Source organism: Wickerhamomyces ciferrii, contig 00180 (genome assembly GCF_000313485.1).
Source record: "Wickerhamomyces ciferrii WGS project CAIF00000000 data, strain NRRL Y-1031 F-60-10, contig 00180, whole genome shotgun sequence".
Taxonomy (NCBI): Eukaryota; Fungi; Ascomycota; class Saccharomycetes; order Phaffomycetales; family Wickerhamomycetaceae; genus Hansenula; species Hansenula ciferrii.
This window is the reverse complement of record NW_011887560.1, coordinates 87,553-101,325: the sequence shown is the minus strand read 5'-3', so window position 1 is coordinate 101,325 and position 13,773 is coordinate 87,553. Positions and strand designations below refer to the sequence as shown.

At 30.8% G+C, this 13,773-nt stretch overlaps 5 protein-coding genes across 5 annotated transcripts; 3 read left to right on the top strand and 2 right to left on the bottom strand.

The window, feature by feature from the left end:
- Positions 1-1,669: 1,669 nt before the first annotated feature.
- Positions 1,670-4,489, top strand: ADE3 (trifunctional formate-tetrahydrofolate ligase/methenyltetrahydrofolate cyclohydrolase/methylenetetrahydrofolate dehydrogenase ADE3; the record flags this gene model as incomplete). The annotated part of the gene is made up of 1 exon (XM_011274724.1): positions 1,670-4,489. The coding sequence occupies one exon, from the start codon at positions 1,670-1,672 to the stop codon at positions 4,487-4,489; it is 2,820 nt and encodes a 939-aa protein (XP_011273026.1).
- Positions 4,490-4,656: 167 nt separating this feature from the next.
- Positions 4,657-5,628, bottom strand: TES1 (palmitoyl-CoA hydrolase; the record flags this gene model as incomplete). The annotated part of the gene is made up of 1 exon (XM_011274723.1): positions 4,657-5,628. The coding sequence occupies one exon, from the start codon at positions 5,626-5,628 to the stop codon at positions 4,657-4,659; it is 972 nt and encodes a 323-aa protein (XP_011273025.1).
- Positions 5,629-6,267: 639 nt separating this feature from the next.
- On the bottom strand, positions 6,268-6,817 carry ESS1 (peptidylprolyl isomerase ESS1; the record flags this gene model as incomplete). The annotated part of the gene is made up of 2 exons (XM_011274722.1): positions 6,268-6,753; positions 6,815-6,817. The coding sequence occupies 2 exons, from the start codon at positions 6,815-6,817 to the stop codon at positions 6,268-6,270; spliced, it is 489 nt and encodes a 162-aa protein (XP_011273024.1).
- Positions 6,818-7,371: 554 nt separating this feature from the next.
- APE2 (M1 family metallopeptidase) lies at positions 7,372-10,474 on the top strand (the record flags this gene model as incomplete). Its single annotated transcript, XM_011274721.1, has 2 exons — positions 7,372-7,448; positions 7,891-10,474. 2 exons carry the CDS (start codon positions 7,372-7,374, stop codon positions 10,472-10,474), a joined length of 2,661 nt encoding a protein of 886 aa, XP_011273023.1.
- A 738-nt stretch (positions 10,475-11,212) lies between these two features.
- Positions 11,213-13,747, top strand: BUB1 (protein kinase BUB1; the record flags this gene model as incomplete). The annotated part of the gene is made up of 1 exon (XM_011274720.1): positions 11,213-13,747. The coding sequence occupies one exon, from the start codon at positions 11,213-11,215 to the stop codon at positions 13,745-13,747; it is 2,535 nt and encodes an 844-aa protein (XP_011273022.1).
- Positions 13,748-13,773: the final 26 nt, after the last annotated feature.

Below are 13,773 nucleotides of genomic sequence, written 5' to 3'. Positions count from 1 at the left end.
TTCGAGTTTTTTGCCTGTCTCTGTCTATCCCTGTCTATCTCTGTCTAGGGTCTCGGAATCTCGCCTAGCCTAAAGAAGACACCCGAGGCTCCGTTCTGATCAGGTTATAACTTACAAAACAGTAAAATAGAATATAAATTTAAACGGTTTATCAACAATTCTAAATTTGACATATTCTGAAAGGGAATAGATAAACAATCTCGGAAGCTCATACTGATCAACAATATCAATATAGTTAAATTTGATCGTACGTGGGTTTCGATGTCAGCAAAGTACTTTTTCATTTGTATGTCAGCTGGGTAAAATTTAAGTCGACTGCAAATTTGTTGTAAATAGCTAGAGCAAATAGTAGAAGCAGATATATATTCACTGACTTCTGAGTCCTGACTCATGCTATAGACATATTAATGACTTCTGGAAACTTCAATGTTATACGTTCTATCGAATAGAATCCTTTCATTCTCAAAACTTTGTCGCTTACCTAATGTGAATAGCACTTAATATTAATTATCATCATGCGGATCACTTTCATTATAATTAAATGTCTTGAAAGAACGGAATCAGTTCGATGATCGATCAACTTGATCAAATTAAAGTTACAGTTAGACTTTAGTCATCGCCATATAATTACGACGTATATCGAGGCTACGTTGTTACTTGTATAACGTATTCCAAGTGATCAATTGAGCTCCCGAACCGTCCTAGGGTCCTAGAGTATAACAGCTTAATTGATTCAATAGTTGTCATATGAAATGGGGTATACATCAATTGGCATGGTATATATAAGTATATAGGTATAAAACTAGAACGTCTAGACGATTAATAGTCTTTAAATATATTGAACCCCGATGAATATATAAGCTATTTATTAATCCTTCCGTTTAGTTATCTGAAGATCAAGAAGAATGTTTACAAATCACTTAACGTCTTACTGTATTAGACGGTTTTAACGCATTTACATTGAAGCTTCGGAAGCGGAAGCTTAAATTTTCATATTTTCATTCAATAATTTTCAAATTTCTTAGTGTAGCTTATGTAAGCGCCATAGTTTAAAACTTTTTGATGCAAAACTATTACCTAAGTAACTTGATCGTAAAATTTAAACGAATTACACAAAGTATTTGAATCATATATACAGGCTGAGCTACGTTGAAAAGTTAATCTCCGTTGAAAAAACTACACCTGTTGACATCTAAGAGTTTGTGCTGGCTTGAATAGAAACAACTTTTAGTATTTGTATTTCGCTCTATAAAATTGATTTACACCAGCAATTTTAAGTTCCTAAATCCATGATCCAATTTGTTTGTTACGTTCGTTCATCGTTCATCTTTTATGATCCCTGGTCTTAGTCAGCTATTATGTAATACAATAATAAATAATAGTCACGTTTCTGATCACGTTGTGAAAAATTACCACTTTGGGTCAAGATGTACTGATAACCTGCAAAGTATAATCAGAGTCAATGAAAACCCGGGTTTTTCCCTCTGACTCAGTCACATAAATTCGTTGATTTAAATCTTCATATGCTAATTATTTGGAAAAGCGTGTATCTTTGACTTCTTTTGAAGCTTTGTCCAATTTTTTATTTTTTCATTCTTCTCCTTAGATCTAATCAAATTATCATCAATTCGATCAATTCATCAATTATAACATTTATCATTTCTTCAAAATGTCTGCTGAATTAATTGATGGTAAACTAATTGCTAAACAAATTAGAGAAAGAATTCATTCTGAAATCTCTGAACTTCAATCAAAAGATGCTTCTTTTAAACCAACTTTATACATCATTCAAGTTGGTTCAAGACCAGATTCTTCCACTTATGTTAAAATGAAATTAAAAGCTGCTACTGAAGCTAATATTACTTGTGTTCATGAATTATTACCAGAAGATGTTACTCAAACTGCTTTATTAAAACAAATTGATGATTTAAATAATGATTCATCCGTTCATGGTATTTTAATTCAATTACCAATTCCAAAACATCTTGATGAAACATTAATCACAAATAGAGTCGATCCAGCTAAAGATGTTGATGGATTTGGTTCTTTTAATGTTGGTGAATTATATAAAAAAGGTGGTGAACCAAATTTTATTCCATGTACTCCAAAAGGTATTATTGAATTATTACATCAATCAAAAGTTCAAATCGAAGGTTCAAATGCTGTTGTTCTTGGTAGATCTGAAATTGTTGGTGCTCCAGTTGCAAATTTATTAAAAAATGAAAATGCTACTGTTACAACTTTACATTCAAAATCTTCAAATATTGAATTTTATTTATCAAATGCTGATATTATCATTAGTGCAATTGGTAAACCAAATTTTGTTAAAGGTGAAATTTTGAAAAAAGGTTCTGTTGTTATTGATGTTGGTACTAATTATATTGATGATTCAACTAAAAAATCAGGTTCAAGATTAGTTGGTGATGTTGATTTCCAAAGTGCTTTACCAATTGTTTCTAAAATTACTCCAGTTCCAGGTGGTGTTGGTCCAATGACTGTTGCTATGTTATTAGATAATGTTATCATTAGTGCTAAAAGATTTTATGAAATATCAAATAAAGGTGATAATTTTTTTAATAATCCATTAACTTTAAATTTAAAAAAACCTGTTCCATCAGATTATGAAATTTCAAGAGAACAAACTCCAAAACATATTACTGAAATTGCTAATGAATCTGGTATTTTACCACAAGAATTGGAACCTTATGGTTCATATAAAGCTAAAGTTACTTTAGATTTATTAGATCGTTTACAAAATAAAAAAAATGGTAAATATGTTTTAGTCACTGGTATTACTCCAACTCCTTTAGGTGAAGGTAAATCAACAACTACTGTTGGTTTAGCTCAAGCTTTAGGTGCTCATTTAAACAAAAGAGCTTTTGCTAATGTTAGACAACCATCAATGGGTCCAACTTTTGGTATTAAAGGTGGTGCTGCCGGTGGTGGTTATTCTCAAGTTATTCCAATGGATGAATTTAACATGCATGTCACTGGTGATATTCATGCTATTTCAATGGCTAATAATCTTTTAGCTGCTGCTATTGATACTAGAATGTTTCATGAAAATACTCAAAAAGATGGTCCTTTATATAAAAGATTAGTTCCTTCTAAAAAAGGTGAACGTAAATTTACAAAAGGTATGCTTAGAAGATTAGAAAAATTAGGTATTGATAAAACAAATCCTGATGATTTAACTCAAGAAGAAATTTCTAAATTTGTTAGATTAGATATTGATCCTGAAACTATTACATGGCGTCGTGTTGTTGATATGAATGATCGTTTCTTAAGAGGTATTACCGTGGGTCAAGCACCAACTGAACGTGGTTTCACAAGAGAAACAGGATTTGATATCTCTGTTGCTTCAGAATGTATGGCTGTTTTAGCTTTATCTAATTCTTTACAAGATATGAGAGAAAGATTAGGTCGTATTGTTATTGGTGCTTCCAAAGCAGGTGTTCCAGTTACTTGTGAAGATATTGGTGCTGCTGGTGCTTTAACTGCTTTATTAAAAGATGCTATTAAACCAAATATTATGCAAACATTAGAAGGTACTCCAGTTTTCATTCATGCTGGTCCATTTGCAAACATTTCAATTGGTGCTAATTCTGTTCTTGCTGATAAAATGGCATTAAAATTAGCTGGTACTGATGAAGGTTCCAAAGCTCAAGAAGGTTATGTTGTTACTGAAGCAGGTTTCGATTTTACAATGGGTGGTGAAAGATTTATTAATATTAAAGCACGTTCATCAGGTTTAATTCCAGATGTTATTGTTATTGTTGCAACTGTTCGTGCTTTGAAAGTTCATGGTGGTGGTGCAGAAGTTAAAGCTGGTGCTCCATTACCATCAGAATATTTAACAGAAAATTTAGAATTATTAGAAAAAGGTACAGAAAATTTACAAAAACATATTTCAAATGCTAAACAATATGGTTTACCAGTTCTTGTTGCAATTAATGCAATGAGTTCAGATACTAAAGCTGAACATGAAATTATTAGAAAACAATCATTAGCAGCTGGTGCAGTTGATGCTATTGTTTCTAATCATTGGGAAGAAGGTGGTAAAGGTGCAGTTGATTTAGCAGAAGGTGTTGTTAAAGCTGCAAATGAACCAAAAGATTTTAAATTTTTATATGAATTAGAAGGTTCAATTGAAAATAAAGTTGAAAGTATTGCTAAAAAAATGTATGGAGCTGGTGAAGTTGAATATTTACCAGAAGCTGCTAAAAAAATTGAATTATATACAAAACAAGGTTTTAATAATTTACCAATTTGTATTGCTAAAACTCAATATTCTTTATCACATGATGCTGCTTTAAAAGGTGTTCCAACTGGTTTTAAATTCCCAATTAGAGATATTAGAGCAAGTATTGGTGCTGGTTACTTATATGCTTTAGCTGCTGAAATTCAAACCATTCCTGGTTTACCAACTCATTGTGGTTTTATGAATGTTGAAGTTAATGATGATGGTGAAATTGAAGGTTTATTCTAAGTTTATGAGATATGACTAGAGAATATAACAACTTAATGTGTATACTACAAATAAAAATTTAATAAAAAGAAGTAATGAATAAAGAAAAAAATTAATAATATCTATAATCTATGTAATTATTATACTTATGCAAATGAACTGAAAGAAAAAAAGCTTTTAAATTTTCTTTATAATTTTGGTTTAACAATATCATCTTTCAATACAATTAAACCTTCTTGTATAATTGTAGTTAATAATTCACCATTTCTATTGAAAAGATTACCTTTTAATAAAGTTCTATTATCACCAGATTTTTCATGTTCCACAGTAAATAAATTATAATCATTAGCTTCAATTGGTTTATGGAAATAAAGAGTATGATCTAAACTAACACTCATAAATGCACTATAAAGAGGTCTTTTATGAAATTTCATAGTTGTAACTAAAAGATATGAATCACTATAGTAAGCTTCTGCAACGTAGTGGAACATTGGATCTTGAATTTGTTCTTTAACTTTAACATACATATCAACATGAATATCATCAGCATCTTTATGTTCATCTGGATGACCAGCTTCACGACCACTTTTCCAGAAATCAGTAGTTAATCTATAATCTAAAGCACCTTGTTTAAAACGTTTTAAAAAATTATGAATTATTGCAGATGCTGTAGGTTTAAAACTTGCAATATTATCTTTAATAACTTGTCTAAAAGAATCTTCACTTGATAAGAATTGATCAAATGGTTTTAAATCTTTTGGAACTGATTTTGAAAGTGTTAATTGTTTTTTTGGTTTTGAATTACCTAAATCTGCTAAAGTAAATGATAAAGATTGAGTAAACATTAAAACATCTTTTTGATATGCTTTAACTTCTCTTGAAATGAATTTATTACCATCACGTAGTCTATGAACATGATAATAGATAGGGCTTTTATCATCTGGACCGCTCAAGAAATAAGAATGTAATGAACTTGGAACAAAACCTTCAGGAACAGTCTTTATTGCAGCCCATAAAGATTGTGCGATTAAAGTACCACCAAAGACACCTCTAGCGCCTGGAGGAACATAAGCACGTTCTTTATTGATGAAGACATCTGGTTTGATTTTAACCAATGCTAATGATTTTTCAATATTTGATCTATATGTGAACTCTGGCATGACTTTTGATAATGTTATAAATGACATACTCAAATAATGAAAACTGAAATAATTATAATATTGGTGATGTTTTGCTTTTTAAATAAACAGTAAAGTGAAAAACTTTGGTGGAGAAGTAAACTAAATTAAGCGGTTGAGCTTATGAGAATCTCCAAGTAACTTTAGGCAGGTCACTTGGTTTGGTCACTTCGTCACTCCCTTTGGATGGTTGGAAATTGGGAAAAGTGTTGATGAATTTTGAAATGTTTTAAATAATTTAAATACAATTGATTTGATGGATCGCTGATCTTATCTGAAAGACTTTAAAAGACGTTATAATACAAGCCAATCACGATAGAAAAGATGCTTTTTATTACAAGAAATCGGTGTTTCCACAAAGCCAAATTGCAAATTTTAGGCAGAGAAGGACTTTGAGCCGAGGTACATCTAGGAAGGATTCAGGAACAATTAGGCAAAAGTATCTTAGGCAGAATCATAGGCAGACAACTTGGAAGGACAGCCGGAACCTAACCGAGGTCAACTAGACGTATAACGTATAATGGTTAATTCCCTTTACGTATTTAACCTCATTTTTAGAATTAGGTAGAATTATAGATACTTAGATATCAATACTGTCACATTCATTAACTACTTTCCTATTTAACCTGTTCTTTCAATTAAATGAACACCACTATCTGTTTCAACAATATCACTTATTTGACCAATTTCTAAATCAAATGTAGCATTTTCAAATGGTGGTTGCATTTGACCTCTTTCAAATGGTCCTAAATCACCATTTCTTTTAGCTGAAGAACAATCACTTTCTGTTTTAGCAATTTCACCTAATGTAGCTTCACCATTTTTAATTCTTTCTTGATGTTTTTTCAAAATTTCAATAGCTTCTTCTTTAGTTCTTGTAATATTTTCAGATTTCCATGATGCTGGTCTTCTTGAATCTTTATGTTTAATTAATAAATGACTTGCTTTAACTTTTTTTGGTTGATTTAAATATTTTTGTAATTGATCTAAATCTGTACCTGCTGGTGGTTCCCAAACTGATTCTTTTGTTGAATCTTTAAAATAATAATCTTTATTATGAGTACGTGATTTTCTTAGAGTCCAACCTTCTGGTAATCCTGTGGCAACCTATAAAGAGGGAATTAGCATCTTATTATAATCAATTGGCAATTGAAAAAAATCTACTTACCATTTTTTTGTAATTTTAATCGTGGTATATATATATATATATATGTGTGTTATGTGATGAAATAATATATCTCACTTATATTATAGTGTATCTTTTATCCTTGTTATGTGTTGAATTACTTGATGGCAAGATTTAAATTCAAAACATTGTGTAGACACGCTTTAAATTGGCAGATATTTTGTGATTTTTTTAATATTTTATGTTTTAAATAAACTACAATTGATTCATTATTAAATTGAGTTCTTTAAATATTTAATATATGAATGAATGAAATCCATATACACTTGTGCCTTATATTCAAATGAATCATAACTTTCTCACGTTTACATTTATATAACACCATCGCGAAACAGATACCATATTATTTATTGTACGGGGCGACGCAAATATTCAACTCAAAAAAAAATAGAGAGCGTATATTCAAAGTTTCCAACTAGGGCTTAAAGAATAGTACTCAAATAACCACTCATTTGTATCCCTTCTGTTTGGAGAATAAGCAACGGCACTATCTGATACACTAAACCATTTGATTTCATATTCTCATTGGACAATAAACCATGCTGATTTCTAGAATCAGTACGCCTATCAGACTGCAAAGCGTGAAAAATTCTGTCAATATTTTCAGTTCACAAAAGTATTATTTGCCTCTGAAATCATCAACATCATCTCCTTCAAGACAATTGAGCTCATTAAACAGAAAATCAATCAAAGCGGATTTATTTAAAAAGGACAAATATTTTTCCAATTCAAAAACTTATTCATCTTTCAATTCATTAAACGTCCGCTCAATTCATTATCATTCCAAAATGTGTAAAGCTTGTTTAGGTGGAGGTGTTTCCACAAAGTGAGTATTTATATATATGATACCTTTGACTTTTAAAAACAAATAAAAAATTGTGTTTTCAACAATTGCAATGGTATTAATCAGATTTAGGTTTATACAATTGATACTATGGGTTACTTTATTTATACAATTATGTTTCACAGAAAAGTTTGATTTGATACCCCCTTGTCTAATTAAAAGTCCGATGGTTATCAAAAATTGATCATAATTCAATTACTAACTATATAATCAGTGTCCCATCTGGTCGTGAATTATTACCAACTAATGTCAAACCAATCAAATATGATTTAACTTTAGATCCAAATTTTGAAACTTTTAAATTTAATGGTAATGTTAAAATTGATCTTGAAGTTCAAGAAGAATCAAATTATGTCACTTTAAATACTTTTGAAATTGAAGTTAATTCTGCTAAAGTTGGTGATTTAAAAGCTACTGATATTTCTTATAATGAATCTACTCAAACTGCAACTTTTAAATTTCCAGAAAATTTCACTAAAGGCTCTTCAATTACTCTTGATTTAGATTTCATTGGTATCTTGAATGATAATATGGCTGGTTTTTACAAATCTTCTTATAAAGAAGATGGTGTCGTTAAATACTTGGCTACAACTCAAATGGAACCAACTGATGCTCGTCGTGCTTTCCCATCTTTTGATGAACCTGCTTTGAAAGCTATTTTTGATATCACATTAATCTCTGATAAACATTTAACCGCAATTTCAAATATGGATATTAAAGAAGAAAAAATCTTAGATGATGGTAGAAAAGCCACTTCTTTCAATTCAACTCCTTTAATCTCAACTTATTTAATTGCTTTTATTGTTGGTGAATTAAAATATGTTGAAAATCATGATTTTAGAGTCCCAATTAAAGTTTGGGCTACAAGAGGTCAAGAATCTCAAGGTAAATTTTCTGCAGAATTAATTTCTAAAACTTTAGCTTTTTTTGAAAAATCATTTGGTATTGATTATCCATTCCCTAAATTAGATTATGTTGCAATCCCAGATTTCTCTGCTGGTGCTATGGAAAATTGGGGTGCTGTTTTCTCAAGAGAAGTTGATGTTTTATTTGATGAAGAAAATTCAAATTTAGCTACAAAACAAAGAGTTGCTGAAGTTGTTCAACATGAATTGGCACATCAATGGTTTGGTAACTTGGTCACCATGGAATGGTGGGAAGGTTTATGGTTAAATGAAGGTTTTGCCACTTGGATGTCATGGTATTCATGTAATGAATTTTACCCAGATTGGAAAGTTTGGCAATCATATATTTCTGATACTTTACAAGGTGCTTTACAATTAGATGCTTTAAGATCATCACATCCAATTGAAGTTCCAGTTCAAAAAGCTGAAGAAATTAATCAAATTTTCGATGCCATTTCTTATTCAAAAGGTTCATCTTTATTAAAAATGATTTCTGGTTGGTTAGGTGAAGAAACTTTTATTAGAGGTGTTTCCAATTATTTGAAAAAACATCAATATGGTAACACTAAAACTTCAGATTTATGGGAAGCTTTATCAGAAGCTTCTGGTGAAGATGTTGTTAAGGTTATGAGTGTATGGACCCAAAAAGTTGGTTATCCAGTCCTTACTGTAACTGAAGATGCTTCATCAAACACCATTTCTGTCAAACAAAACCGTTATTTAACAACTGGTGATGTTAAACCTGAAGAAGATGAAACTATTTTCCCAGTTTTCCTTGGTTTGAAAACTAAAAATAATGTTGATGAATCATTAAGATTAGATAAAAGAGAAGATCAATATAAAATTGAAGAAGGTTTAGATTTCTATAAATTAAATGCTGATCAATTTGGTATTTATCGTACATCTTATTCACCAGAACGTTGGATCAAATTAGGTAAAGCTGGTGTTGAAGGTTTATTATCAGTTGAAGATAGAACTGGTCTTGTTGCTGATGCTGGTGCATTAGCTACTTCTGGTTATCAATCTACTTCAAACTTGTTGAACTTAGTTCATGGATGGAAAGAAGAAAATAATTATGTTGTTTGGGGTGAAATCTTAGCAAGAGTCACTGCTATCAAAAATGCATGGATTTTCGAAGATAAAGCTACTGTTGAAGCATTAGAAGCATTTATTAGATCTCTTGTTGAAACAAAAGTTCATTCATTAGGTTGGGAATTCAATGAATCTGATTCTTTTGAAGATCAAAGCTTAAAATCTGTTCTATTTGCTGCCGCTGCAGGTGCTAAAGATGAAAAAGTTGTTGCTTCAGCTTTAGAATCTTTCCAAAAATATGTTGAAGGTGATAAAAAAGCTATTCATCCAAACATCAGAGCTTCTGTTTTTGGTACAGTTGCACGTACTGGTGGTGAAAAGGAATATGATCAAATTTTTAACATTTATCAAAATCCTGTTTCCGTTGACGAAAAAATTACAGCTTTAAGAACTTTAGGTAGATTTGAAGATGAAGCTTTAATTCAAAGAACATTATCAATTGTTTTAGACGAACACGTTGTTAAATCACAAGATCTTTACATTCCAATGCAAGGTCTACGTGCTCATCAAAATGGTATTAATGCATTATGGAAATGGGCTCAAGAAAATTGGGACACTTTGGTTGTTAAATTACCACCTGGGTTATCAATGTTGGGTACAATTGTTCAAATTTCTACTGTTTCATTCACCTCTGAAGCTAAAATTCAAGAAATTCAAAAATTCTTTGAAAATAAAGATACTAAAGGTTTCAATCAAGGTTTAGCTCAATCTATTGATACCATCAGATCTAAAAGTCAATGGATTACAAGAGACAGTGAAGATGTTAACAAATGGTTATCATCAAACAATTTCAAAAATTAACTATCTAAGTTGTAATAATGACCCATTTGAAAAATTCTTGTAAATGAAATTTACATTTATATACGAACTGTCAATACATAAAAACATTGTTTTGATCTATTTTTCAGTAGTCTGATTTGATATGTACCAAAAAAATCTCGGATTATAAATTATAATTTTATAGATTATATACATTACTTAACGTCTTATTAAACTAGTATAAAAAAATCTCAAAGCATATAATAATTTACGAATTTCGATAATATAAGGGATAGTAATATTAAGTACGTAGCAATTATAAATCATAAATATATTGTCGAATATATAAATTATTAAAATTACTATATATTTAAGTTGATTAAAATTATTTATAATAATATAAAATAATTAATAATTTAAATTAATGCTATTATATGCTATATAATATATATAATTTAAGTTTACAATTATATATTGCATGGACGTAATATATTATAAATTTAATATATAAATATAAATATATACAATTTATATCATTTAAACTAATTGTAATTTAAATATATGTACCATATTATAACGTCTATAATGTTTTGTGTATTGTATAATGTAATCACTGGGGCAACCAATTTCGGTAAATCCAGCAAAATTAAAAAGGTAAACAAAAAATCGCGTACTGATCACAATTAAATAAATAATTATCTAGATCGGAAAGTATAATACAATTCTAAGTCTAAAGAAGACTAGACAATTATAATCGTCCAGTAAAGATACATTTTTGTTATGGAGGTGATCAATTTTGATGCTATAGAGGAACAAAAGGAGAATATAGAGCCAGTTAAAGAGGGGCGCTCCGCATCATCATTGAAAGGAATATTTTCTATACCTCATAATCAACTGAAAAAACAACAACTTGAAGAGAGACTCAAAATTGAAAAAGAACTAGAATCTATAGATGAACTAGATGATCCTATACAACCATTCTTAGATTATATACATTGGATACGAACAAATTATCCTTCAGGTGCTTCGGTTGAAAGTGGTCTAGTTCAGGTATTAGAGAGATGTACTTCACAATTTAGAGATTTTGACTTCTATAAAAATGATGCAAGGTATTTGAACGTATGGCTGACTTATGCTAAGTATTCAGAAAACCCCAGAGATATCTTCATTTATCTAGCTAGAAAGGAAATAGGTACAAACTTGGCGTTATATTATGAAGAATATGCAAATTATCTTGAATTAAATAAAAGAATATTTCAAGCGGGAAAAGTTTACGAGGAAGGTGTTCGTTTCAAAGCTAGACCTTTGGCTAGACTTGAAAGAAGGTATAATGAGTTCAAAATGAGGACCGATAGCGTATCATTACAGGATAATGAACCACATTCGCCAGTCTTCCCAGTTAGATCAGCCTTATCTCTGAAAAGTGGTGGATCTTTGTTTTCAGTTCAAGATGGCCCTCGTCTTCAAAAGAGAAAACTGGAGATATTCAATGATGGAGATAATGATCATGGTAATAATGGAGAGGTTGATGCACCAAGAACCAAAGGATGGGATACACTAGGGACTGCTGCTTTTAGAAACAAGGAAAATAAATTGGAAGCCACACCATGGGTTGGTGAAACTTTAGAACAAACAAATAGAAAAAGACAACATTTGAATAAAATAAGCGTCTTTCAGGATGGTGGTGGTGATGATTCTGCTGGCAAAGTGTTTAAATTCATTGAAAATCCTGGAAGAAAGACGGAAAAGGTTGATCTGAACTTCGATCTTCTTTACAGGGAAAGTGAAGAGTGCAGCATACAAGAAGTTTTATTCCAATTGAGAACATACTCAAAAAAGATTGGAAGTTCAAAGAAGTCATTGAAAGAAAGCAATGGAAATTATGATGATCAAGCTGTCTCGTTGTTGGACACGAAGCCCAAAACTCTTGATAAAAGCAATGATGCTACAATACATTTGAATAACAAAATGGATACAGTTATAAGACCATCATCACCAACAATGACTATGTTCACAAGAGAGGCAAAAGATGAAGTGTATTCAATGTTCAATCAAAAACCAGTGGAGACTGATACAAGTGTAATGGAGAATGATCATCAGCTGGTTTATGACGATTTTACTGAACAATTGACTCGTCCCAATTTGAATGATTTGACAGAAAAGGTGCCTCATATGAAAATTGAAGAAAACATGACTCAAAGTAATAAAGAAGACTATTACGGGGTAAATCACAATGAAGATATTGGTATGTTTGATCCTGTCAATGAGGAATTCAAGGAAAAATGGCTCCTCGAAATGAACCCTCATGTATCATCCTACAAGGGCTTCCATTATCATGAAAAAGATATGAAAATGTGTAATACATTAAAAAAGTTATCATCAAACAACAAACAGTTTAAAAATTTGTTTTTAGACTTCACAAAAAGTAATTATAACATGGTTTCGTTATTAGGGCATGGTGGTTTTGCTTCAGTTTACTTAGCAGAAAGTATGGATGGGGAATTCAAAGCTATAAAGGGTCAACAACCAGCAAGTGCTTGGGAGTTTTATATTATCAAACAACTTGAACAAAGACTAGCTGGACACAAAGTACTCAACTCAATAATTGTAATCGATGAAGTGCATTTGTTTAAAGATGAGAGCTACTTGATTATGGAATATGAGAAACAAGGGACTATTCTTGATGTTGTGAATTTATACAAGGCGACTGGTAGAAATGTCGATGAAGCTCTTGTTATATTTCTCACGGTTGAAATATTGAAATTAATTGAAGAGATGCACGAAGTTGGAATTCTACACGGTGATTTGAAACCTGATAATTGTATGTTGCGATTAGATCCTGGAAGCACCGGTGAATATGATAAAAATGGGTCAAATGGATGGTCGAAAAAGGGGATTAAGCTCATTGATTTTGGAAGGTCGATAGATATGACTATGTTTCCACCTAATTCACGCTTTAAAACAAATATTAAAACAGATAATCAGGATTGCCCAGAAATGAGAAACGATGAGTCTTGGTCATTTGAGGTAGATTACTTTGGAATAGCAGGAATTCTTCACACAATGCTTTTTGGTACTTTTATAGAGACCATACAGAAAGATGGAAAATACAAATTGGCATCTCCTTTCAAAAGATATTGGAATCATGAGTTATGGAGTCCATTGTTTGATTTATTGATAAATTCGAGGAGTCATGGAGACTTTCCTATAACACAAAAACTAAGAGACCAGCGACTAGTTCTGGAAAGATGGCTAGAAGCACATGGATCAATACTATCTGGGATTATAAGAGACATAGAAACAGGGCTAAACTAATAAAAATAAAATATTACATGTATCTT